General features: G+C 46.6%; 1 protein-coding gene across 1 annotated transcript in view; it reads right to left on the reverse strand.

The window, feature by feature from the left end:
* The window catches only part of AEBP2 (AE binding protein 2), a gene marked incomplete in the record, with an annotated part of 407,327 nt that overhangs the window by 306,223 nt on the left and 77,318 nt on the right, over positions 1-23,786 (reverse strand). Inside the window, 1 exon segment of the mRNA XM_044088225.1 lies at positions 12,095-12,302. Coding sequence (XP_043944160.1) covers positions 12,095-12,302 — 208 coding nt within the window.

Below are 23,786 nucleotides of genomic sequence, written 5' to 3' on the forward strand. Positions count from 1 at the left end.
CATCTGCAGTCATAACAAATGGGTAGAATACCATAGCCAAACTAGGGGAGGAAGAAGAAGAATTATGGTGTAGTTAGGATCCCTTGCAATACAGCAGTGGCAAATCCTGCTCGGGATCTAGAGTATAGAGGTAAATTATAATGCTTGGCAAATGTATGCACGGAGGTCCAAGTAGCCGCCTCAATAATGTCCTTGGTTGCCACTCCTCGTAAGAAAGCTGTGGTAGTGGCTGTAGCCCTTGTAGAATGAGGTCTTATGTTCTGTGGAACTGGTTTTCCATGGTAGGAGTAACAGAATCTTATGCAATTTCCTATCCATTTGGAGATTGTCTGTTCGGAAATTGCTTTTCCTTCCCTTCCTGTTGCATAGGCTACTAAAAGCTGGTCAGTTTTTCTGTTACTTTTGGTTCTGTCCAGGTAGTAGCGTAACTGTCTATGTACATCCAAGGTATGCAGCAGCCTTTCCCCCCTGTTCCGTGGATTGGGAAAGAAGGTAGGTAGGTGGATTGCCTGGTTTAAGGACAATCTGGATACCACCTTAGGCATAAATGTAGGATTAGTTCTCATGGACACTCTATCTTGATGGAAGATTAGGAAGGGTTGTACTGCCATTAAGGCCTGTAGTTCCGAAACCCTCCTTGCTGAAGTAATTGCCAGTAGGAAAGCAGTTTTCCATGATAGGTGTTGAAGATCTGCTGTTGCTGCTGGTTCAAATGGAGGTAGTGTCAATTTTTCTAGCACAAAGTTCAAGTCCCATGCTGGTAATGGTGGTTTCCTAGGAGGTTTTACATTCTTGATCCCTCTGAGGAATAGCCTGAGTAGAGGATGAGAAAAGACAGGTGGATCCAAGCTGTATTCTGCGGAAATAGCTGATGCATGTATCTTGATGGAGGAATAGGACAGGCCCGTATGTAGAAGCTCTGCCAAATACTCCAGAATGTTAGCAATATCTATGTTCGAGACATCTTTTCCTCTTTCAGTACTCCAAATGACAAACCTTTTCCATTTTCCTGCATAGTTCCTTCTTGTTGAAGGTCTGCGGGCTTCAAGGATAATGTCTTTAACCCTTTGGGATAAGTCTGGGTTAGTAGTTGTTATGTGATGTTCCAGGCAGTCAGTTGCAAGGTTTTTAGGTTTGGGTGCATGATGTTGTAGTTGTTCTGAGTTAACATCAAAGGCATCAGGGGTATTGGCCACATTCTCCCCTGAGACATGCTTCTCAGCAAAGGATACCAGTGTTGTCTTGGCCAATTCGGAGCTATCAGAAATATCCTTGGACGTTCCTCTGATTTTCAGCAGTACCTTGTGCATCAAAGGAAGAGGTGGAAATGCATATGCTGTCAGGCCTTTCCAGCTGAAGGATAGTGAGTCCACCTTCCATGCTAGTGGGTGGCATGTCCTTGTGCAGAATTTTTTGAGCTGGTGATTGAGTGGGGATGCGAATAGGTCTATTTGTGGTATTCCCCATTTCTTTGTGATGGCCTTGAAGATGTCCGGGTGTAGCATCCATTCGTGAGCATCCGAGGTGGTTCTGCTTAACATGTCTGCTAGGGTGTTTTCTTTTCCCAGCACAAATATTGCCTGTAACTGGATGTTGTAGCTCAGAGCCATATTCCAAAGGTCTAGAGTCATTCTGCATAGGGGGTATGAATGAGTCCCTCCCTGTTTGTTGATGTACCACATGACTGTGGTGTTGTCTGTCCTTATCATTAAATGGCCTTCTTTGAGGAATGGTTTGAATTTCTGGATTGCTAGTTTTACTGCCAGCATTTCTTTTTGGTTTATGTGCAGGTGCAGCTGGTCTGGAGTCCACAATCCTTGAATGCACTTGTCCAACATGTGCGCCCCCCAGCCTAGGTCTGAGGCGTCCGTTGTGATGGTTTGGTTTGCTTGAAAGTTGTGGAAGGGCAAGCCTGGGTTTGACTGGCATGCTTGAGCCCACCATAAAAACTCTTGCTTCAGGCATGGAATTATTGGGATTTCGGTCTCTAAGCTGTGCCTGTGCTGAGACCATAAATTCTTTAGGTACCACTGTAGTTTTCTCATATGCAGTCTGGCATGGGGGACCAGGATTATGCATGATGCCATGAAGCCCAAGGCCTGCAGTACTTTTCTTGCTGTTAGTTTGTGCTGCTTTGTTAATGCCAAGAAGTAAAGAGGGAGTTGTGCTTGTTTTTCTGCAGTTAGGAATGCCATTTGTTTTACTGTGTCCAATTCCGCACCCAAGAATGTTCTTGTCTGGGATGGTATCAGTCTTGACTTTTTGAAATTGACTGTGTATCCCAGGGCTTGTAGTAAGCAAATGACTCTTTGTAAATCTGTTGTCAGCTTGCTTTTGTTGTCCGCTTGTAACAGGCAGTCGTCCAGGTATGGATAAATTTGGATTCCCTGTAGCCTGCAATGAGCGATTACTGATGCCAGGCATTTTGTGAATACTCTGGGCGCAGTAGATAAGCCAAAGGGCAATGCTGAGAATTGATAATGCTCTGATCCTGCAAGAAATCTGAGGTATCTTCTGCAATTTGGTCGTATGGGGACGTGCAGATATGCCTCCTTGAGATCTAGAGTTACCAGCCAACACTCCTTGCCCAGCATGGGAAGAAGTTGCTGTAGAGTCAGCATTTTGAATTTTGGTACCGTGATGTATGTGTTTAAGACAGACAGGTCGAGAATAGGTCTCCAACTTTTCTCTTTTCTTGGTACTAGGAAGAGTCTGGAGTAGAATCCTTTGCCCTGTTGTGTTATTGGAACTCTTTCCACAGCTCTCATTTTTGTTAGTTGAGCTATCTGCTTTAGAGCTTCTGTTTTTTGATTTGGAGGTAGGTTTGGCATTCCTCTTTTTACTGGTAAGGTGTGGAAGTGGAACCTGTAGCCTAAAATCCACTTGTCTTTTGTGATATAGTGCCAATTTTTCGAAAATAAGGCTAACTTTCCGCCTAAAGGTGCTGCTATTTGCTCCCTGGTAGGCGGTGTCAGAGTCAAGTCACTGTGACTGTCCTGTTGCAGTGGCAGTGGTTGTGTCTGTGCCTCTCTGGTTATTGCCTTGCCACTGGCGTCCTCTATAGGCACCTCCTCTGGATTGATATCTGCCTCTGGAGTGTCTATTCCTGCCTCTTTGAGATTTTGAGGAGTCTGGAAAGGACCAATTTTTGGCAGGCCAGTTCCTGCTGAACCTTGGGGGCTGAACCTGTAAGTAATCCTTAACTGTTTGTACAGATTTTGCCTTCTCTTTCATTTTCTTCATTACTTGCTGAGCAGGTGTACCAAATAGACTGGCCTTATCCATAGGAGTATCTAACAGCTTTGCTTTAACATGATCCGGCAAAACCTGTTCCTTCAACCATGCATGCCTTCTTATCACCGTGCCAGTCATGGCTGATCTAAATGAAGCCTCCAGTGCATCATAGCCACATTTTAAAGAATGGTTACTAACCTGCTGAATGTTATTTACCATTTCTAAAACATATTTCTTATCTAAGGAGTCACCAGAGGACAGCTTCTTAGTTAACTGATCAAGCATAAACTCTTGGTATTGGATCATGTGAAACTGACAGTTTAAAGCTCTAGCTGAGAGAGTAGCAGAGGTGTAAACTTTTTTCCCCCATCTCTCTAAGGACCTGGATTCTCTTTCAGAAGGGAGAGGATTTTTTGCTGAGGCTGAAGCTACTGCCTTAGGCCCCTGGGATATAGTCTCAGGATCTGCAAGTGGGGCCTTGTATAGGTGGTGATGAGTGTCTGGCACCCTGTAAAATCTATCTGGTTTGGCAGGGGCTGGAGGTAAAGTATCAGGAGCAGTGCAAACATCATTAAATGCATCATCCACAACAGGCAGAACTGGAGGTATAGCTAAGGGCCTATGTTGTGGTAAGTGCAGAAAGGTCCTAAGCCTTTTTCTTGAATCTGAGAAATCTTGTCCCTGCCATTGGAATTGTTCTCTCATGGCATGTAAGGTTTCCCCGAAGGAGAATTCCTCTGGTGGAGTGGCAGAAGGAATGGATTCTTCAGCATCGGAATCTTCATAAGTAGAAAAAGGAGCCTCTGGTTGATCTGTAATGTCTGAGTCATCCGAAGAATCATCAGAGGACACTGGCTCGGGGGGCTCTGCTCTGGATCTCTTTTCTGGAGGCTGAGAGGCCCTGTCTGGGTGAGATTGGGATCCCCTAATTAAGGAGATTAAATCCTCTGCCAGAGTAAGCATTTGTGAACTAGAAGAGGGCCTATGTGAGGGGGTCTTAACAGGCACTGATTTAACAGTTTTGGCTGCTTTAGCCCTGGCAAAGGCCTTTATAGACATGGCTGCAGGAGGCCTAGCAGCACCACGTGCTGGGGTTGAGACATCCAAAGGGATAGTGTCTGATAATTCAGGAGGAACCACAGTAGTAGGCAAAACTTCAGAGGCCGATTCAACTAAGGTAGTAGGAGCCTCAGTAGTAGTCGTGGATTCGGCTGAAGATTGACCCGTTTTCTCGGTTTCGGCCGAAACCGAGACACTCGCGGCTTGCTTCACGGTGGTTTCGGCTGAAACCGCGGACCGCGAGTGTCGGTCTTTTTCTTTGCGTTTTTTAACAATTTGGGTAGTCGGAGGATCCGACGGCATAATGTATGCAAAATCTGAGCCGAAAAACTGTTCAGCAAACTCCGACAGACGCCTAAGCGTTCATCGGTTGAAGGAAGCACAGGCTAAACAGGCTGCTACGTCGTGGTCTGGGCCTAAACAAGGTAGGCAGTAAGAGTGGAAATCTTTATGAGGTATTTGTTTCCCACAAGTTAAACAGTTATTTACTTTTTCTGACATCGGCTGAGGCAAGAAAGAGTCCCCAACGGGGTACTTAGCTTTTTAGAAGTCTTCGAAGTAGTATTCGGTAGTAGTAATCTCTGGATCTGACCGACCGGCACTTGCGAACAGCTTCTGCTTCGGGCGCCACGCGGCAAGAAAGACTGAGGAAAATGGCTTCGGCTGATGCTTTTATACCCGAAGACCAGCAGAGATGACGTTGGGTGAAGTGCAACATCAGCCGAAGCCGGACCCAGACTTTGGAATCCGGCCGACCGAAGGGCTGCCTGATGACAGGACAACCCATTTGTTATGACTGCAGATGCATCCTTGAAGGACATCTTGTGGGAGTCAGGTACTCTGTAGTACCCATCAAGTTTCCTGTCCGCTGGAGGCAAGGTATCAGGGGTAAGGCTGAATTCCAAGAAGATATCTACAATCTCCAGGAAGTACAGTCGTGTACCTACCATAAATGTAGATGTTCAAGTGTATTCACTGTTGCAGTCATTACACTTGGGTTATCCTGCTGGCAGGCTACCCGCAGTCGGCCTGAATTCCAAAGTCTAGGTCCGGCGTCGGTTGCTGTCGCCTCTTCCCGGACGTCAGTGGGCCAGGGGTATAAAAGATGCAGCAGACGCTATTTTCTTCAGTTTTTCTTGCCCCAGATGTCAGGTGCCCCCAAACTGGTAGGCTGAAAATTATGCCAATAAGTATGCATGCACAAAAATAAATATTTCCTTCATCTACAAACAAATACACCACATAGGTTGTATAGGATAGAGAAGTACAGAAAAGTCCCAGCAAAGAAAAGTGGAATGGTGGGTGGGTAACTCGGACTGCAACAGTGAATACATTTGGAACATCTACATTTATGGTAGGTACACAACTGTACTATGTTCATCGTGTTTCACTGTTGCAGTCATTACACTTGGGTTGAATCCCAAAGCTGAGGTTGGGTGGTTGGGTCTAAATAGGATTAGGAGAGGCTATAAGGCCCTGCAGAACTGCAGTGGCAAAGCCTGCTCTGGATTTAGAGTAGAGAGGTAAGTGGTAGTGCTTGGTAAATGTGTGCACTGAACTCCAAGTTGCAGCCTCTAAAATGTCTTTGGTTGGTACTCCTCTGAGGAAGGCTGCTGAAGTGGCTGCTGCTCTGGTTGAGTGAGGCCAAATGCCCTTAGGCACTGATTTGCCATGTTGTGAATAGCAGAAACGAATGCAGTGGCCTATCCATTTTGAAATAGTCTGCTTTGAGATAGCCTTTCCTTGTGATACTGCAGCATATGCTACTAAGATTTGCTCACTCTTTCTGTAAGCCTTAGTTCTGTCCAAGCAGAAGCACAGCTGTCTGTCTATGTCCAAAGAATGCAGGAGTCTCTCACCCTTATTCTGTGGGTTTGGATAAAAGGCAGGCAAATGAATGGTTTGGTTAAGGGCCACACTGGACATTACCTTAGGCATAAATGTCGGGTTCGTCCTCAGAGAAACCCTGTCTGGATGGAAAATGATAAAAGGTTCCACAGCCATGAGTGCCTGTAACTCTGAGACTCGTCTTGCAGAGGTTATTGCTAGGAGCAGAGCTGTTTTCCAAGATAAGAACCTGATTTCAGCAGTACTGGATGGCTCAAAAGGCGGCAGTGTGAGTTTTTCCAAGACATAATTGAGGTCCCATGCAGGTATTGGTGCTCTCCTTGGAGGTCTTATGTTTTTGACCCCTCTGAGGTACTGTCTTAGCAACGGATGTGAAAAAATTGGTGGTTTCGTATTGTAATGAGCTGAAATGGCAGAGGCATGGATTTTAATTGATGAAAAGGATAGGCCTTTGTCCAGCATCTCAGTTAGGTATTGTAAAATCTGAAGAATATTTGGTACAAACGTGTCAATTCCTTGTGCCTGGTTCCAAGCACAGAATCTTTTCCATTTTTCTGCATAAGATTTTCTGGTACTGGGCCTCCTGGCCTCCAAAATAACATCCATCACTGCTTTAGAGAGAGGTGTATTCTGAATGGCTACATTATCCGCCATGCTGCCAGATTTAGGGTTCTGAGTTGGCTGTGCAGGATCGGATTGTTTCGTTGGGTCGGTAAATGAGGAATTAGAGGCAATGTCCAGGCTGGGAATTGAGCCAAGCTCTTTAGGATTGGGTACCAGTGCTGGCGGGGCCAGTCTGGAGCAATCAGAATCATTTTTGGCTTCTCTTGTCTGACCTTTAGGAGTACCTTGGGGAGGAGAGGCAGAGGAGGAAAGGCATAAAAAACTGTTAGGGTTTTCCAGCTGAATGATAGAGCATCCACTTTCCATGCCTGCTTGTGATAAGTCCTTGTGCAGAATCTCTGTAGTTGTGAGGGGAGGCAAATAGATCTATGTCTGGGCATCCCCATTTATTTATTATCATGCTGAAGACTTGTGGATCCAGTTTCCACTTGTGGGGATCTGTGAGGTTTCTGCTTAGTTCGTCTGCCAGAGTATTTTTCTTTCCAGGCAGGAAATGTGCTTGCAGGTGTATTGATAAGTCAATGCTGTGTCTCACAAAGTCATGGCTTGTCTGCAGAGGGGGTAGGAATGAGTGTCTCCCTGTTTGTTTATGTACCACATGACTGTAGTATTGTCTGTCCTTATCAGTAGTTGTCCTGGATGGAGTAGATCCTTGAAAGCTGTCAGGGCATTCTTAACAGCTAGCATCTCTTTTTGATTGACATGAAGATGCCTTTGGCTTGTGGGCCATGTGCCCTGAATACATTTTCCTGCCATGTGGGCTCCCCCAGGCATAATCTGAAGCATCCTTTGCTATTGACTGCCTGGCTGTGGGTAGGGTGAATGGCTGTCCCTTGTTGTGGTGACAGGCCTGTGCCCACCATCGAAACTCCTGTTGCAGGCAAGGAATGAGGGTAATTAATGTTTCCCGGCTGTGACAATGTTGAGTCCAAACACTTTTTAGATACCATTGTAGTTTCCTCATATGCAGTTTGGCATATGGAATTAGCAGAATGCAGGATGTCATGAAGCCCATCGCCTGCAGAATTTTTCTTGCAGATATCTGGGTCTTTGTTGCCAACATTTTGAAGTAAGAAGTCAGTTGCCTTAGTTTGTCTGGCGTGAGATAAGCCATCTGGGCAGTTGTATTTAAGCTTGCACCCAGGAATATTATCTCTTGAGAGGGTACTAGTTTTGAATTCTTTTCGTTTACTGTGTACCCTAGGCAAATTAGTAATCTTTTTACAAAAACGTCAGATGCTTTAGTAGAATGTCCTTTTTCTCTGCTTGAATAAGGTAATCGTCCAAGTAAGGATATATTTGAATTCCTCTTTATCTGCAAAATGCAATTACTGGTGCCAGGCATTTTGTGAAGACCCTGGGCGCAGTAGATAAGCCAAAGGGCAGTGCAGAGAATTGGTAGTGCATTGAGCCAGCTATGAATCTGAGGTATCTTCTGCAAGATTGTCTGATTGGAATATGCAGGTATGCCTTTTTTAGGTCCAAAGTTACAAGCCAAGCCTTATTGCCCAGCATGGGCAGAAGTTGCTGCAGAGTCAACAATTTGAATTTTGGAATAGACAGGTCCAGTATTGGTCTCCAGGCTTTGTCTTTTCTGGGTACCAAGAAAAGTCTTGAGTAAAATCCTTGTCCCTGCTCTTGCTGTGGTACTTGCTGAATGGCCCTCATGTCCATGAGGGAAGAAACTTGTTTTTGTGCCTCTGCCCATTGATTGTGTGGCAGGTCTGGCATACCTTTTGCCCTTGGCAGGGTGTGAAAGAGGAACCTGTAGCCTTGGGACACTATATTCAAGACCCATTTGTCCTGGGTGATCATGTGCCAGTTTTGAGAAAAAAGTGCTAGTTTCCCCCCCCCAAGGGGGCTGCCAAAAGATAAGTGCTTGCTGCTGGCAAAGGAAAGTCATTGGAACTGTTTCCTGTATGGCTTTGATTTGTCTTCTTTGCTTTTGGAGGTAGAAGCGCCCCATTGTTTAGGCCTGTATGAGCCCTGGGGCTGGGATCTGCCTCTGGGGCGTCTATATCTGCCTCTTTGTAGCCTGTCTGACACTGGAAAGGACCAATTCTTTGTAGGCCAGTTCCTGCTAAATCTGGGTGGCTGTACCTGTAAGAAATCCTCTACTGTTTGCATAGATTTCGCTTTGTCCTCCATTTTCTTCAACACCTCCTCTGCTTTAACACCAAATAAGGTATCATGCTGTAATGGAGCATCTAATAATTTTGCTTTAACATGATCAGGTAGATTCTGTTCCTTTAACCAAGCATGCCTCCTAATGACAGAACCTGTAACTGCAGCCCTGCAAGAGGCCTCCAGAGAATCAAAACCACATTGTAATGTATGCTTTCCCACTTGTACAGTTGCATGCAATAAATCCTGCATTTCCTTATTTTCTGCACAATCAGAATTTGACATTTTCTGTTTTAGCAGTGACATTAAGTATTGCTGATATTTAAGCATATGAAATTGACAATTTAAAGCCCTCACAGCCAAAGTAGCAGAAGTGTAAAACTTGTTCCCCCATCTGTCTAGTGCCCTTGAATCTCTATCAGAGGGGATAGGGTTTTTTGCAGTAGAAGCCTTGACCCCTTTGGGACCCTGAGAAATACTTTCTGGGTCAGCAGCAGGGTTTTTATAAAGAAATTTATGTGAATCTGGAACCCTGTAGTATCTGTCTGGTTTAACAGGGGCAGGAGGTAAAGAGTCAGGAGAAAGTCCGGACTCTGAAAATACATCTACAATGTCTAACACAGGAGGAATAGCCAAAGGCCTGTGCTGAGGTAGTAAAAGAAAATCTCTAAGCCTTTTCTTAGATTCTGAGTAGTCTTGGCTCTCCCAGTGGAAGTGCTCCCTCATGGTATGCAGGGTTTCCCCAAAAGAATAATCTTCAGGTGGTGAGGCTGAAGGGATAGAATCTTCAGCATCAGAATCCTCATAAGGAGGAAGAGAGTATTCCTGTTCAGAAGAGGAGTCAGAGGAAATGGAAACCTGATCAGAAGATTCATATTCTGTCTCTTGCCTAGGCCTCTTGTCAGGAGGGGGATGGGAACCCCTGATCAAAGTAATTAGGTCTTTGGCCATTTTGAGCATCTGTTTTGTAGGCATGGTAGTCTGTCCAGGAGAATGCTGTACTTGTTTTTTTGTCTTTAGAACTGCTTTAGTCTTTGCTTTGGAAGCTGAAGTAGGATTTACATATAACTGCGTAGGTCTGAAAACACCCTCAGAAGCCGATGCCTGCTCAGCGGCTCCGGACCCATCTGAGGGAATAGTTTCTGAGTGTCCAATACCTTGAGTATCCAGAGGCCTAGCTGGCGCCACGTGGGAATCGTCAGCGGCCTGTGGCTCTGAGGTAGCAGGCGCCAGGGGCTGAGAAAGCACCTCACTGAGAACCAGCGAACCAGCGACTGGCTTAGCGGAAGCCTCGTCGTTAGTTTTGGACCTCGGATGCCTGTCCTTTTCTTTTTCCTTGCGCTTTTTATAAACTCCGGTCGTCGGCTGTTCCGACAGCATTATATAATTGAATCTTCGGCCAAAGTAATGAAAGGCAAAATCGTACGGACGCTTAACAGTGCGTTGGTTAAATCTAGCACAAAACTGACAGCTAGCAACGCTATCATCAGAGCCTAGGCAAGGAATACAGTAAGAACGAAAATCCTTATGAGGTATTTGCTTCCCACAAGAAATACAATTGTTAACTTTTTCTGACATCGGACTGAAACAAGAAAAAAAGTTTCCCCAACGAGGTACTTAGCTTTAATGAAGACTTCAGATGGTTTTTGAAAATCTCAGGAGTCGGCCGACGGGCACTTGCGAACTGCTTATGCTTTGGGCACCGCGCGGCAAGAAAAACTGAAGAAAATGGCGTTGGCTGCATCTTTTACACCCCTGGCGCACTGACGTCAGGGAAGAGGTGACAGCAACCGACGCCGGACCTAGACTTTGGAATTCAGGCCAACTGCGGGTAGCCTGCCAGCAGGATAACCCAAGTGTAATGACTGCAACAGTGAAACAAGATGAACATCAGGGGATATAGCTAAAGGCCTGTGCTGAGACAAGTCTAAAAATTCTCTGAGTCTCTTTTTGAACTGTGGGTAGTCCTGGCATTCCCAGTGGAAATGCTCTCTTAAGGTATGCAAGATTTCACTAAAAGAAAAGTCCTCTGGAAGGGAGGCAGAGGAGATGGAATCCTCTGCATCTGAATCCTCATAGGTAGATAAGGGAATGTCCTGGTAATCAGAGGGATCACAGTCATCAGCTTCGCGGTTTGTAGAATCAGAAGGAAAATCAATCCTTTGTCTAATAGAGGGGGAAGGCTGTCTTCCCCTAATTAAAGTCATTAGGCCTTCAGCCATTCAAAGCATTTGTTTTCGTGGCATGCGAAGTGCGAACTCTGGGCCTGAGAAACTCTGTAATTTTAGTCAAAAGTGAAGTTGTCGGGTTAATACGTGCATCAGAAGGTTGGAATACACCCTCAGAAGCTGGTGCCTGAACAGCGGCTCCGGACCCATCCAAGGTGGAGACATCCGCAGGTTACACAGTCGAAGAAGCAACTAGTGGCATACCGGACTGCGAACGGTTCTCAGCAGAGGCTTGTGAATCTGTAGAAGCCGGTATCAGGGGCTGCGAAGGCGCATCACTGAGTACCGGCCTATGCGGTCTGTCTCTGTCTTTATCCTTATGTTTTCTCGGAAGATCGGTAGTCGGATGGCTTATCGAAGCCATTTCAGAATATGAAGCAGGAGAGCGAAAGAATTTAGCGACAAAAATAGCCCGACTATATGTTTGGGCTATTTACAAGAAACAAAACCAACAGCGAGGAACATTGCGGTCTGGGCCTAAACAGATGGCACAGTAAGAATGAAAGTCTGTGAGGAATTTGCTTTCCACAGGCAACACAATTAACTTTTTCTGACATCGGTTAGATCAAGAAAAAAGGATCCCCAACAGGGTACTTATTTTTTTAGAAGACTTAAAACTCAAAAAATGAAAATTTCAGGAGGTGGCCAATCAGCATTTGCAAACTGCTTCTGCTTCGGACATTGCATAGCAAGAAAGACTGATGTAATGGCGTTGGCTGCATGTTTTATACCTATGGCGTCCTAATGTCATGGAAGGAGCAACAGCATCCTATGCAGAAATCCCAAACCTCAAATGTGATGACTGCAACAGTGAAACATGAAGAACATCACAGTTTTACTGTGTTTACAGGTACACACATACAACACACCCACACATACACACAAACGTCTTACCTGCAAGCCACACCAAAAAACTGAGTGCAAAATTATACAGCTAAAACTACTACTAAAACAAAACACATGAAGTAAATACGCACCCCTCCCCGCTGGCCATCTACATGTATGGAACGAATATGATCTGCTAGGTCCGGGCTAGAGTTGAAACAGTCCTGACACAGGTCCCAACAGCAATTGTAAGCGATGCTCTTGACGGAAGCAGTAGTGCTGCCTTGTCCATTCATCATTGCTGGAGTTGACCGACCACTGGAGGCTGTGCTGTCTACATCCATTATAGTGCTGCTTATGCTACAAAAGTAAAGAAAAGATGTGCTGTCAACACTGTGAAAAATCTGGCATTAGGAAAAACTAGAAAATTCATAGCATTTTGTTCTATGATGGATGGTTTTATGTCAAACGATGGTTTTCTTTGCCAAATAGCTTGCATACAATAACCAGATATATGAAATGCTGAAAGGACGCTTCAACCACAGTTCAGGCAAAGGCACAACTAAGGCAAATACAACAATTACACAGTTTTCAAAACATATAAATGAAAGTTGTATACTTTCTGCAACAACAGATCTAGAAAAGTAGGACCAGCCTCCATAAACACCAAGACTAATGATAGGTATTAGACCCACTTGGCTAGTAGAACTTTACTGGGATGACAGATACTTTCATTAGAAAACCTGCAATGAGCCATGCAAAGCACCAGTATCCGAAAAATTAGAAGTTATGTACTTACCATAATGTTCCATCTGAGTAGGTGTATTCATTTGTCTGCAACCTGTGGGTTATGGATCCGATATCGGATCCGAACCGGCATGGTTTACCAGCTATGGATCCGAGCTCTCAGCTCCTCCCCTCACCCATAATGCCCTGCTCTCCCTACATGACCTCAGATCGAGTTTGCCAACAGCATGAACACCCTGAAAAGGGTAACACATCATATGCAGGAAACTGAAAAGGCCAGGGGGATAGGAGGGCGGGATGGTTGCAGACAAATGAATACACTTACTCAGATGGAACGTTATGGTGAGTACATAACTTCTAAATCTGAAGTAGGAGATTCATTTGTCTGCAACCTGTGGGACAGAGTCCCCAGCTACCTGAACCTTGGGCGGCCATCATGGAAGGATATTCCAGAGCACCGCGGAGCCAAAGGATGCTCTACCCCTAGATGTAAGATCCAACTTGTAGTGGGAAATAAATGTATGAGATGAAGCCCAAGTGGCTGCTGCACAAATGTCATCTAGAGGAATCCTAGCCTTAAAGGCGGCCGAGGTAGAGACTGACCGGGTTGAATGGGCATGTACACCCTCCGGTGCGGGCCTTCCAGAAGCTTGATAAGCCAATAAGATACATTGTGAAATCCAGCGAGATAATGAGACTTTAGAAATTGGCTTGCCCAAATTAAATTTAGCAAAGGAAATGAACAACTGGTCGGATTGCCTATGACCAGCCGTCCTGTTTAGATAAAATCTAAGTTGCCTGTGAACATCTAAGGAATGAAGCTTGTATTCACCCTTGTTTTGATATTTGGGAAAGAAAACAGGGAGGTTAATGGATTGATTAATGTTTGCTTCAGAAGCTACCTTAGGAAGAAAGGACGGGTTGGTCCTGAGGTAAACACGGTCCGGATGAAAGACCAAGTAAGGAGGCTTAGTTGATAATGCTTGAAGCTCTGAGACTCTCTTGGCCGAAGTAATGGCTACTAAAAATGCGGTCTTGAAAGATAAAAATTTCAGATCTACCGTAGCCGCCGGTTCGAAGGGGGGGGGTGGTCAAGGCCTGGAGGACTAAAGAAAGGTCCCAAGGAGGAACCGCTTGCTTTACAGGGGGATTGAGAAGGAAAGTACCTTTTAGAAAAATCTTACACAATCTGGCAGACATCAGAGGACTGGAGTCATGACCAATATGATAATGAGAAATTGCCGCAAGTTGTACTTTGACCGTGGAACTGCTGGCACCATCATTAAAAAGAGAGGTTAAGAAGTCAAGTACCAACGGGAGAGGAACTGTGAAGGGGTTTAGGCCTTGCCGCTCCGCCCACAAGGAGAACCGTTTCCATTTACTGCGGTAGACTTTCCTAGTGGATGGCTTATGAGCTGCCACCAGGATGGCCTTAACAGGGGACGAGATACCGGGAGTCCTGATCAGGAGTGGAACTGGAGCAGCCAAGCGGTCAGCTTCAGGTTGTCCAGATTCGGAGGAGATAAGTTGGATGGATGAGATATTAGATCCGGTATGGGATCTAGAATCCAAGGAGGATTCACTGAGTGAGACCTTAGGAAAGGGAACCAGATCTGTCGAGGCCAAAATGGAGCAATGAGAATCATTCTGCACCCCAACCGAGAGGCTTTCTGAAGAACATGGAGCATCAGAGGCAAGGGTGGATAAGCATACAGAAGACCGGGTGGTCAAGCATGCACCAGAGCGTCTCTTGGGGCACCTCCGGGAGGAGGTATTAGAGCGAAAAAACTGTCGCACTTGGTGTTTGAGGGAGACGCAAAAAGATCGCAACAAGGAGTTCCCCACCGTGCGAAGATGCGTTCTGCTACCTGAGTTTTGAGAGACCACTCGTAAGGGGTGAGAATGGTGCGACTGAGTTTGTCCGCCAGGATGTTGGACCGACCCGGAATATGCGTTGCTATGAGAAAGCGGTTGGTGGAGATTGCCCATTCCCACACTCTCATGGCTTCTCGACAAAGAGGGTAAGACCTGGTTCCCCCTTGTTTGTTGATATACCAGACAACCGACATGTTGTCCGATTGAATCGCAATTGTTCCCAAGGGAAGAAAGGCCTGAAGTGCTAGCAACACTAAGAGCACTGCTCTCATCTCTAGAACATTGATATGCAGTGAGGTCTCTGAATCGTTCCACGTGCCTTGGACCGTCCGGCCTGCAAAATGCCCCCCCCACCCGAGGCGGGAGGCGTCCGTGGTCACCGTGGCGGGAGGGGGAGAGGCACAAAAGGGGCGGCCTCCGTGGAGATCTGGAGAGTGTAGCCACCACAGGAGGAACCGCCTGCACGCCTTGCTGATCGCAATGGGATGATGCATAGGAAGAGCAAGATACGACCAGTGAACTAGGAGTGTCCATTGAAGGATGCTCATATTGAACCTGGCAAGAGGAAGAAGCGCTATCGCTGCCGCCATGGACCCTAGGGCCCTCAGGACCAACTCCGCCAGAACTGAGCTTGATTGGAGAATAGACCGCACCTGGAGCTGCAGGTTTTGAACTCTGTCCGCAGTGAGGAAGGCTCTCAATCTCCTCGTGTCTAACCTGGCACCTATAAAATCTATGAACTGCGTGGGTGCTAGGTTGGATTTTTTTGTGTTTATCGTGATGCCCAGACGGGGAGCAAGATGGAGAAAGGAGTCTCGCGCCAAGAGAAGTAGATGCCTTGTTGGGGCGGTGAGAAGCCAGTCGTCCAGGTAGGGAAAGACCTGCACCCCCTGAAGCCTCAGGTGGGCCGCTACCACTGCTAATACTTTGGTGAACACCCTGGGGGCTGTGGTGAGACCAAAGGGAAGGTCCCGGAATTGGTAGTGACTGGCTCCCAGCCGGAAGCGGAGAAACCTCCTGGAGCGTCTGTCCACTAGTATATGGTAGTATGCATCCTTGAGGTCTATGGAGCACATCCAGTGGTTTTCTCCCAGAAGGGGGAGAATAGACTGCAACGTAACCATTCGGAATTTCTCTTTGGGAACTGCCAGGTTCAAGAGAGAAAGGTCTAAAATTGGTCTTAGATCCCCCGTCTTTTTTGGCACTAAAAAGAACCTGGAGTAGAACCCTGATCCGATCTGGTCTGGGGGGACGGGCTGGATGGCTCTTTTCTTTAGCAGATGGCCAATTTCTGCCAAAGCGGCCTCCCACTGACCAGGTGGAACGTCGGGGAGGTTTGGCAAATGACGAAAAGGAATACGGTATCCTCTGGATATGATCTGGAGGACCCAGCGGTCTGATGTTATGGACTCCCATGCCGCCAGGTGCTCCGAAAAACATCCCCCGACTGCCTCCAGAGTGGAGCAGCCGGGCAACCCTTCAGGGCTGCTGCGCCGGCCGTTCAGAGAAGGGTTCTCTGGACCCGAAGTTCCTGGGAGCCCCTCTGCCTCTAGGGCGGCGTCCTCCTTGTCCTCCTCTGCCACGGAAGGACTGGTTGTCCGGAGCAGGCTGGGATGGCTGCGACTTCCGGAACCACATCTTCTTCTGACCCTTTTGGTTCCTAGAATAGGGCCTCTGGGGTACAGAGAAGCGGATTCAGACGGCAGACAGCGTCTTCCCGTCCTTCTCGCTCTGGGTCAAAGTGTCACGAACAGTTTTGCCAAAGAGGGCAGAACCATCGAAAGGGGCGTTCGCAAATGACGCCTTGAAGGGCTCCGAGAAATTGCAATGACGGAGCCAGGCCTGACGTCTGGTAACTAGGCCTGCCCCTGCTGCTCTAGCGGCACCTTCCGTAGCATGGGACAGTAGCCGCATAGAGGTATTAGTGACTGACCTGAGAGTGGCCATGCGGGTGGAGTGCAGCACTTTGTCCTCCTCCGACATGGACTCTGGGGGGGATGCAGCGTTTTCTTTTATAAGATCGCGCTGCATCCTGATCACATGTGCCAGGTAGTTCAGTGCCCTCACTGAGAAGGTCGCTGAACTAAACATCCGCTTCCCCAAGCGGTCCATCATCCGAGACTCCTTGCTCGGGGGATGGACTGAGGGACTCTCCTGAGCCACTTCCCTCTTGGTGGCAGCCGCCATCAACATGGCATCTACCGGAGGCCCCTTACTCCAATGGGCACGGTCAGCCGGGGGACTGAGAATACGGTCGAGCCTTTTGGGATTGGCTCCACGGTGTCCGGTTCCTTCCACGCCCTGGTGGTAATGAGGTCCACCAGGGGTCGGCAGGAGGGACACCCAAGAGGTAGACGGGCCCGCTTCAAATGCCTCCAAGAACACGGACTCGTCCGAGGAAGACTTGGGGGCAGACCCCCCCCTTATGCGGAGCATTTCCATGATGTCTCCAAATGAGACATCCTCAGGGGGTGATCTTGGGGAGCCTTCCCCTTCCTCCAAGTCCGTGTCTTCTGTGAGAGACTCGGGGGAGTCAATGTGCCTCCTTTTGCACGAATGTTTGCGGGGAACATCCTCCGGGGGGCTGTCAGAGGACTCCTCGCAAACAGTGACCTGTTCCAAGGGAACAGCTTGGGGCAAAGGAGTGGGCTGTCCCAAGGGCCGGATGGTGGAAGCCTGACCCAGTGCAGATGGAGCGCGGGACGGAGCCGAAGCAAGTGCCGGGGGTCCGGAGACCCTCAACAGGGCCCTCTCCACTACATCAAAAGCCGAAGGGGAGCCGACCTCGACCAAAGGATCCGACAATCGTCTCTCTCTCGGATCCGAGTAGTGGATTGGAGCCGGCGCCGAAGCGCTCGGATCCGAAGGAACAGTGCGCTCCGACACAGACGGCGCTGAAGGAGCACTGATCCCCCCGGATCCAAAGCTCGGATCCAGGCTCCGAGAGGTCGGATCCGAAGCACTCGAGGGCAGGGTCGGATCCGAAGTACCAAGTACTATCGGCGCCGACCCACCCCCGGCTCCGAAGCTGCTCGGCTCCAAACCCGGGTAGCGGGTCGGAGAAGGAGCAATTGGCTTAAAGGAAGGGGTCGAGCTCCCCCCCAGAGGGGGGGGGGCAAGAGCACTCCCATCTGCATCTGGGCCTGGATGAACCTTCTCATCATCCGGTCCAGATCAGCATCTGACAAGCTATAGGTTGATCTCGACGAGGCTACCGAGGTAGGCCTTGAGTGCCTCCTGGATAGCCTCGACGGAGATCGGGTCTCCTCCTCCTCAGGTCCCGTGAAAACACACGGGTGACCGGAGCCGAGGAGGGGGAGAACCAGCAGACAAGGAGGCCGGAGGAGAAGCCTGCTTGGCAGGCGGGGCCGAAACAGAGGTCTCGGCCCGCCGCTTATGGTGCTTCTCCTCCGGTCCCTCTTTCTAGCTTCCTCTCCTCCGAACCACTACAGGGAGGTTGAGTCCCAGGAGGAGGAGGAGGAGCCGGGAGGAGGGAACCGTCGAACGCTCCCCGAAGGAGCGGAGGCGGAGCCGAGTCCGGGGCAAAAGTCCCGCCAGGACAAGCTTAGACCTCCGCTCCTTCAATGCCCTGGGGTTGAACCCTGCACAAATGGAACACCCAGATGTGAGGTGTTCAACCCCAAGATCAAGACGAAAGTGTGGCCATCAGCAGGGGAAAGCTTATGGCCACACTCGGAGCACTTAGAGAAAATAGCTTTAGGCTGCTCAGACATCCTAAAAGCTAAAAGAGCTACTTAAACTAAAAGAGAAAAAGTAAAAGTAACCAAACACACACACAGGCCCAAACACACACTACGCTACCAGCGAGGGGAGGGAAACTAAGTAAAAACAAGTTTAAATCACTAAATAATTATAACTATCAAAAGAGGATCCTAAACTTTCACTCAACTTTCACAAAAAAATCTAACTTTTAACACTGTAAAACTTTGAAAACACCACTTAGCTGAAGAGCTCGAGAACACTGCCGCGCTGGTGACCAGATTAAACTAGATCTGAGGTCATGTAGGGAGAGCAGGGCATTATGGGTGAGGGGAGGAGCTGAGAGCTCGGATCCATAGCTAGTAAACCATGCCGGTTCGGATCCGATATCGGATCCATAACCCACAGGTTGCAGACAAATGAATCTCCTACTTCAGATCTGAGGTTTTAGGTGTGTGGGTAAATTACAGATGAAGGACCTACTCCTTTAGAACTAACTTTTGGGATTCCTATAGATCTGTAACCAACCAGGTACCAAAAACAACGGCCTGCTGGCCATTGATTTTTGTTATTCCTATAGATCTACCAAATGTATTTATTTTGAATATCACTCAGTAGAAAGACAACTTCCTAACAAAACTACTTTTGGTGAGCAGAAATGTGTAGCCCCAACTTACATACAACTCTTCCAAGAACACACAACAATGGGAAAAGTAAAACCTCCACAACAACAGAAAGTAGTTTACTGACAATTTACTTTGGGCAAATGGCATTTTGAAGGAAACCATTCAGCAATTTACCAAGCTTCCAACTTTTGTGTCTGGTAAGATACATCCATAAATACTAGGGTAAGCTAATCTTCCTTGAGGAATGCACACATCTATAACAGGGACCCCAAAGGAAGCTGTGGACAACAACAAAGTACCTGCAGCACACAAAAAGAGAACTGTATTCCTGAAAACAGCTGTAAATATAGCACCTGGCTTGGTCGAATGACCTTTTGGCAGAGAAGGATGAGGTTTACTGTGATGATTATAAAATAAATGAAAGCAGTGAAATTCATGTGTCTTGAGCTACTTCACACTTCCTATCCATTCTTTCTACAGCAAACAGCTATAAAAAAAATTCTGTCTCTCTGCAGACAGACTTCATCTTCTAAACACAGAATCTTAACTGACAGTGCAAGGCAATGCAATGAAGTGGATAACCAACACAGTTAAAATATTTTGAGGCACACAAAGACAGCTGTGTATTTACTAATCAAAGATGGACTCAGATGCTCCTGGAATGAATTAAAGGAAAACTTGACCCTAGAACTAAAAGTCTGTCCTTATCCTTGCGTTTTTGTGCACGCCGGTAGTCGGTTGCTCCGACGGCATAGTGTAGTTAAATTTTCTACCGAAGTAGTGTCGTGCAAAATCAAAGCGTCTTTTTATAGTACGCTTATTAAACCTAGCACAAAAACGACAACTAGTGACGTCGTGGTCTGGGCCTAGGCAAGGTATGCAGTAAGAATGAAAATCCTTATGAGGTATTTGCTTCCCACAAAAAATACAATTGTTAACTTTTTCTGACATCGGTCTGAGGCAAGAAAAGTTTCCCCAACGGGGTACTTAGCTTTATTGAAGACTTCGGTCTGAAATTCGAGTTCGAAAATCTCAGGAGTCGGCCGACCGGCACTTGCAAACTGCTTCTGCTTCGGGCACCACGCGGCAAGAAAGACTGGAAAAAATGGCGTCTGATGCATTATATATACCCCTGGCACACTGACGTCAGGGAAGAAGCGACGGCAACCTAAGCCGGACCAAGACTTTGGAATTCTGGCCGACTGCGGGACCGCCTGACGACAGGATAACCCAAGTGTGATGACTGCAGCAGGGTAACACGGTGAACATTTCTGTTTTTACACTGTTTCCTGACCTATTTTAACACCTCAAAATCATCTAAGTGCTGTATTTGTAATTTTAGCCCGTTTTCCACAATGTGCATACCAATGGGGCTTGATGCATCAACGTGATCTTGTTCTCCCCTCAACCCTTTCTCTTTCCCATAATGCTTTGTATGACTCATACCAAACATAAGGAAGCAACTTTAAATTCCCATGCCACTGACACATAACGGAGCTTGAGTGTGTCACTGTTATTTTCTTTACCCTCTGCAAAAGGACTGCTGCTTTTCTGTCCCTAATCACCTTCATTTACTCTTAACTCATACCTTGTTTTACACTATACTCAGAAGTTATGCAGCTACAGCCAGAAAAGTAACTAAACTGCAGGCCTTTGTTCAGTGTTTTCTTTTGTAGTTCCAGAGGAATAGAGAGTCCCCACCCCCTACACTACTGCAGAGGTGTTAAAACTGTCACTGCACTCCGAGACCCTTGCAGAATCAATTCCTCATACTACAAAAGAAAATCCTGAACAAAGGCCTGCAATTTACTTACTTTTCTGGCAGTAGCTGGATTTGGTTTGGTTCCAAGACTCACACCGTCCTTGTGAAAAAAAAAAGGAAGGCTGAATAGATAAGGGCCTGTACCCTTATAGTAGGGGTTAAGCCTATCAGCAATTCCAGTCTTCCAAGTTAAAATTTGGACACAAGAGCTGAATGCAAGTTAAAAGAAATTCAGAAAACATTTTTAAAACAAAATTCAATTTCAACTCAGAGCTACTATCTTTCTTAGTGGTCTAATATGGACAGAAGAACACTCTTACTGGAATGGTTATTACTCCTGGTGGTCCAAGTCTAAGTCCTGAAAAGGACTTGGCTGTAGTATTGAGGAAGACTGTTTTGGCTCTTGGAAGGGCCTTTGCAGTCTTGAGGAAGATTGTTTTGGCTCTTGAGCCTTTGTGGTGTGGAGAGGTGGTCCTGAGGAGGACCTTTGTAGTCTGAGGAGGACTGTTTTGGTTCTGAGAAGAACCTTTGTGGTGTGGTGATCCTGAGGAGGACCTTTGTAGTCCTAACAAGGACTTTCTGTGTAGTACCTGTTAGGTAAGAGGTGGGGTTACACCCTCTGAGCCTCCACCTGAGCAGACATGGTCTGGCCCTGTCAACAGATCTTTTTTGGACCTTTGCCAGTCCAGATGGGTCCACAGTGAGATCCACAAGTAGTCCTATAAGGACTGGTGTGCCCCCTTGTTAGTCAAGGCTGGGCTAGGTGATTTTCAGGTAGGTAGCCCTTAGAAGGACTGGTGTGCCCCCTTGTGGTTCAAGGCTGGGCTTATTGGTGGAATCTCAGTCCTTTGAGGGTCCTGAAAAGGGCCTAGCTAGCCCTTGGAAGGACTATTCAGAGTTAAAAACCTCAATCCCTTATAGGTACAGACAGAAATAAAATGGACAGGCCTTAGAGAAAACAAAATAAGCCACAGCAAAACACACATACAACACAAATAGCATGCAAGGTGATCACTGTGAAATAAACGAATCCTTGAGCCAGTTCAAGTCCAAAAGAAATCCTTTATTCAGTCCTTGCAGGTTACAATTTTCAATACGACCTTCCTTCAAGCATTGTTCTGAGTAACTAAACCTTTTGTAATGTGCTTCCTTTTATACAGATCAAAGGGGGTATGTCAGGATAGTCAGCCAACCACAAGGGTGGGGATTTGGTTAGGGTGTTGCCTTTATTGAGTCAGCCCCTCTGGTGGGTGTGGCTAACCAATTCCATCTTTCAATTAGGTCCAAATTGAAATTTCAACCAATAGTTTTGTATTCTCTTTAGTGTGGATGTTTTTCTAAAAAAAAACTATTTTCAAGTGTTTTGTCACTCTTTAATTGGTTTAGTTTTTGATATTCCTACGTTTTAAATGGTACATTTATTGTTAACTGCCTTGTGGTTCTAAGAAGTTATAAGCCTGGTGGGCTAATATGCAAAACTCTTACAAATTTGAAGGGAATATAAGCACAGATTCAGTGGCAAACAAGCTGACATGGACAAAAGGAATACTTGTACTGAGTGTACACACACCACCAGAACTGAGCAATTCACAAAAATACTGAAGAACCTGTGATGCCCAGCTTGAGACGGGCCCTGTACTGCATTTTGTCACGGGGGGGGGGACAACTTTCATTTGAATAAATAAGATTTCTAAGTCTTCCTATTGCATGTCCTCAAAAATTGCCTAAAATGAATAAAAAAAAATACCACCCACAGATTTGTACTCAGACTTTGGATATTCTGATGAATTGTAGATTCCTTGTGCTGTATTACCAGATCCACTTTGTAAGTTTCTGGTGACTGCCTATGGCCAGTCACATGAGAAGGAAGAAAGTACAGTTTTGTACCTACCATAAATGTAGATGTCCGAGAGGAATGCATCTGCAGTCATAACAAATGGGTTGTCCTGTCATCAGGCAGCCCTTCGGTCGGCCGGATTCCAAAGTCTGGGTCTGGCTTCGGCTGGTGTCGCACTTCACCCGACATCATTGCGGCAGTTTTCGGGTATAAAGCCATTTTCCTCAGTGTTTCTTGCCCCAGATGCCAGGTGCCCTCTTGGTAGGCTAAATTTGGATAAATGCCAAAGTTTCCAAATAGTAGAGAGCAAACACACAAAGTAAGCATGTATGTACATATATACAAACAAATACACCATAATAGGTCCCCCCCAAGCTAGCTGAAGATTGGTAAGTACCCTAGGAGTACCTCAGAGGGGAAGGAGGGTGGGTAATCCCGACTGCAGATGCATTCCTCTCGGACATCTACATTTATGGTAGGTACAAAACTGTACTATGTCCTTCAAGGATGCATCTGCAGTCATAACAAATGGGTAGAATACCATAGCTAAACTAGGGGAGGAGGAAATGAGAATAGATTATGGTGTAGTCAGGATCCCTTGCAAAACAGCAGTGGCAAAGCCAGCACGGGATCTGGAATATAGGGGTAAGTTATAATGCTTGGCAAATGTATGCACGGAGGTCCAAGTAGCAGCCTCTATAATGTCCTTGGTAGCCACTCCTCGTAAGAAAGCTGTGGTAGTGGCTGTGGCCCTTGTGGAGTGAGGCCTGATGTTCTCTGGAGTTTTCTTTCCATGGTAGGAGTAACAAAGTCTAATGCAATTTCCTATCCATTTGGAGATTGTCTGTTTAGAAATTGGTTTTCCTTCTTTTCCTGTTGCATAAGCTACCAGAAGCTGGTCGGTTTTTCTATTGTTTTTTGTCCTGTCCAGGTAGTAGCGTAATTGCCTGTGTACATCCAAGGTATGTAAGAGTTTTTCTCCCCTGTTCTGTGGATTGGGATTGGGGTAGAAGGTAGGAAGGTGGATAGCCTGATTTAAAGAGTCTCTGGATACCACCTTAGGCATAAATGTAGGATTTGTTCTCATGGACACTCTATCTTGATGGAAGATCAGGAAGGGTTGTACTGCCATTAATGCTTGTAGTTCAGAGACCCTTCTTGCTGAAGTTATTGCCAGTAGGAAGGCAGTCTTCCAGGATAAGTATTGCAAGTCAGCTGTGCTGGCTGGCTCAAAAGGAGGCAGTGTGAGCTTTTCTAAAACAAAATTGAGATCCCAA

Source organism: Protopterus annectens, chromosome 11.part0 (genome assembly GCF_019279795.1).
Source record: "Protopterus annectens isolate FY-2018-M chromosome 11.part0, PAN1.0, whole genome shotgun sequence".
Classification (NCBI taxonomy): Eukaryota; Metazoa; Chordata; order Ceratodontiformes; family Protopteridae; genus Protopterus; species Protopterus annectens.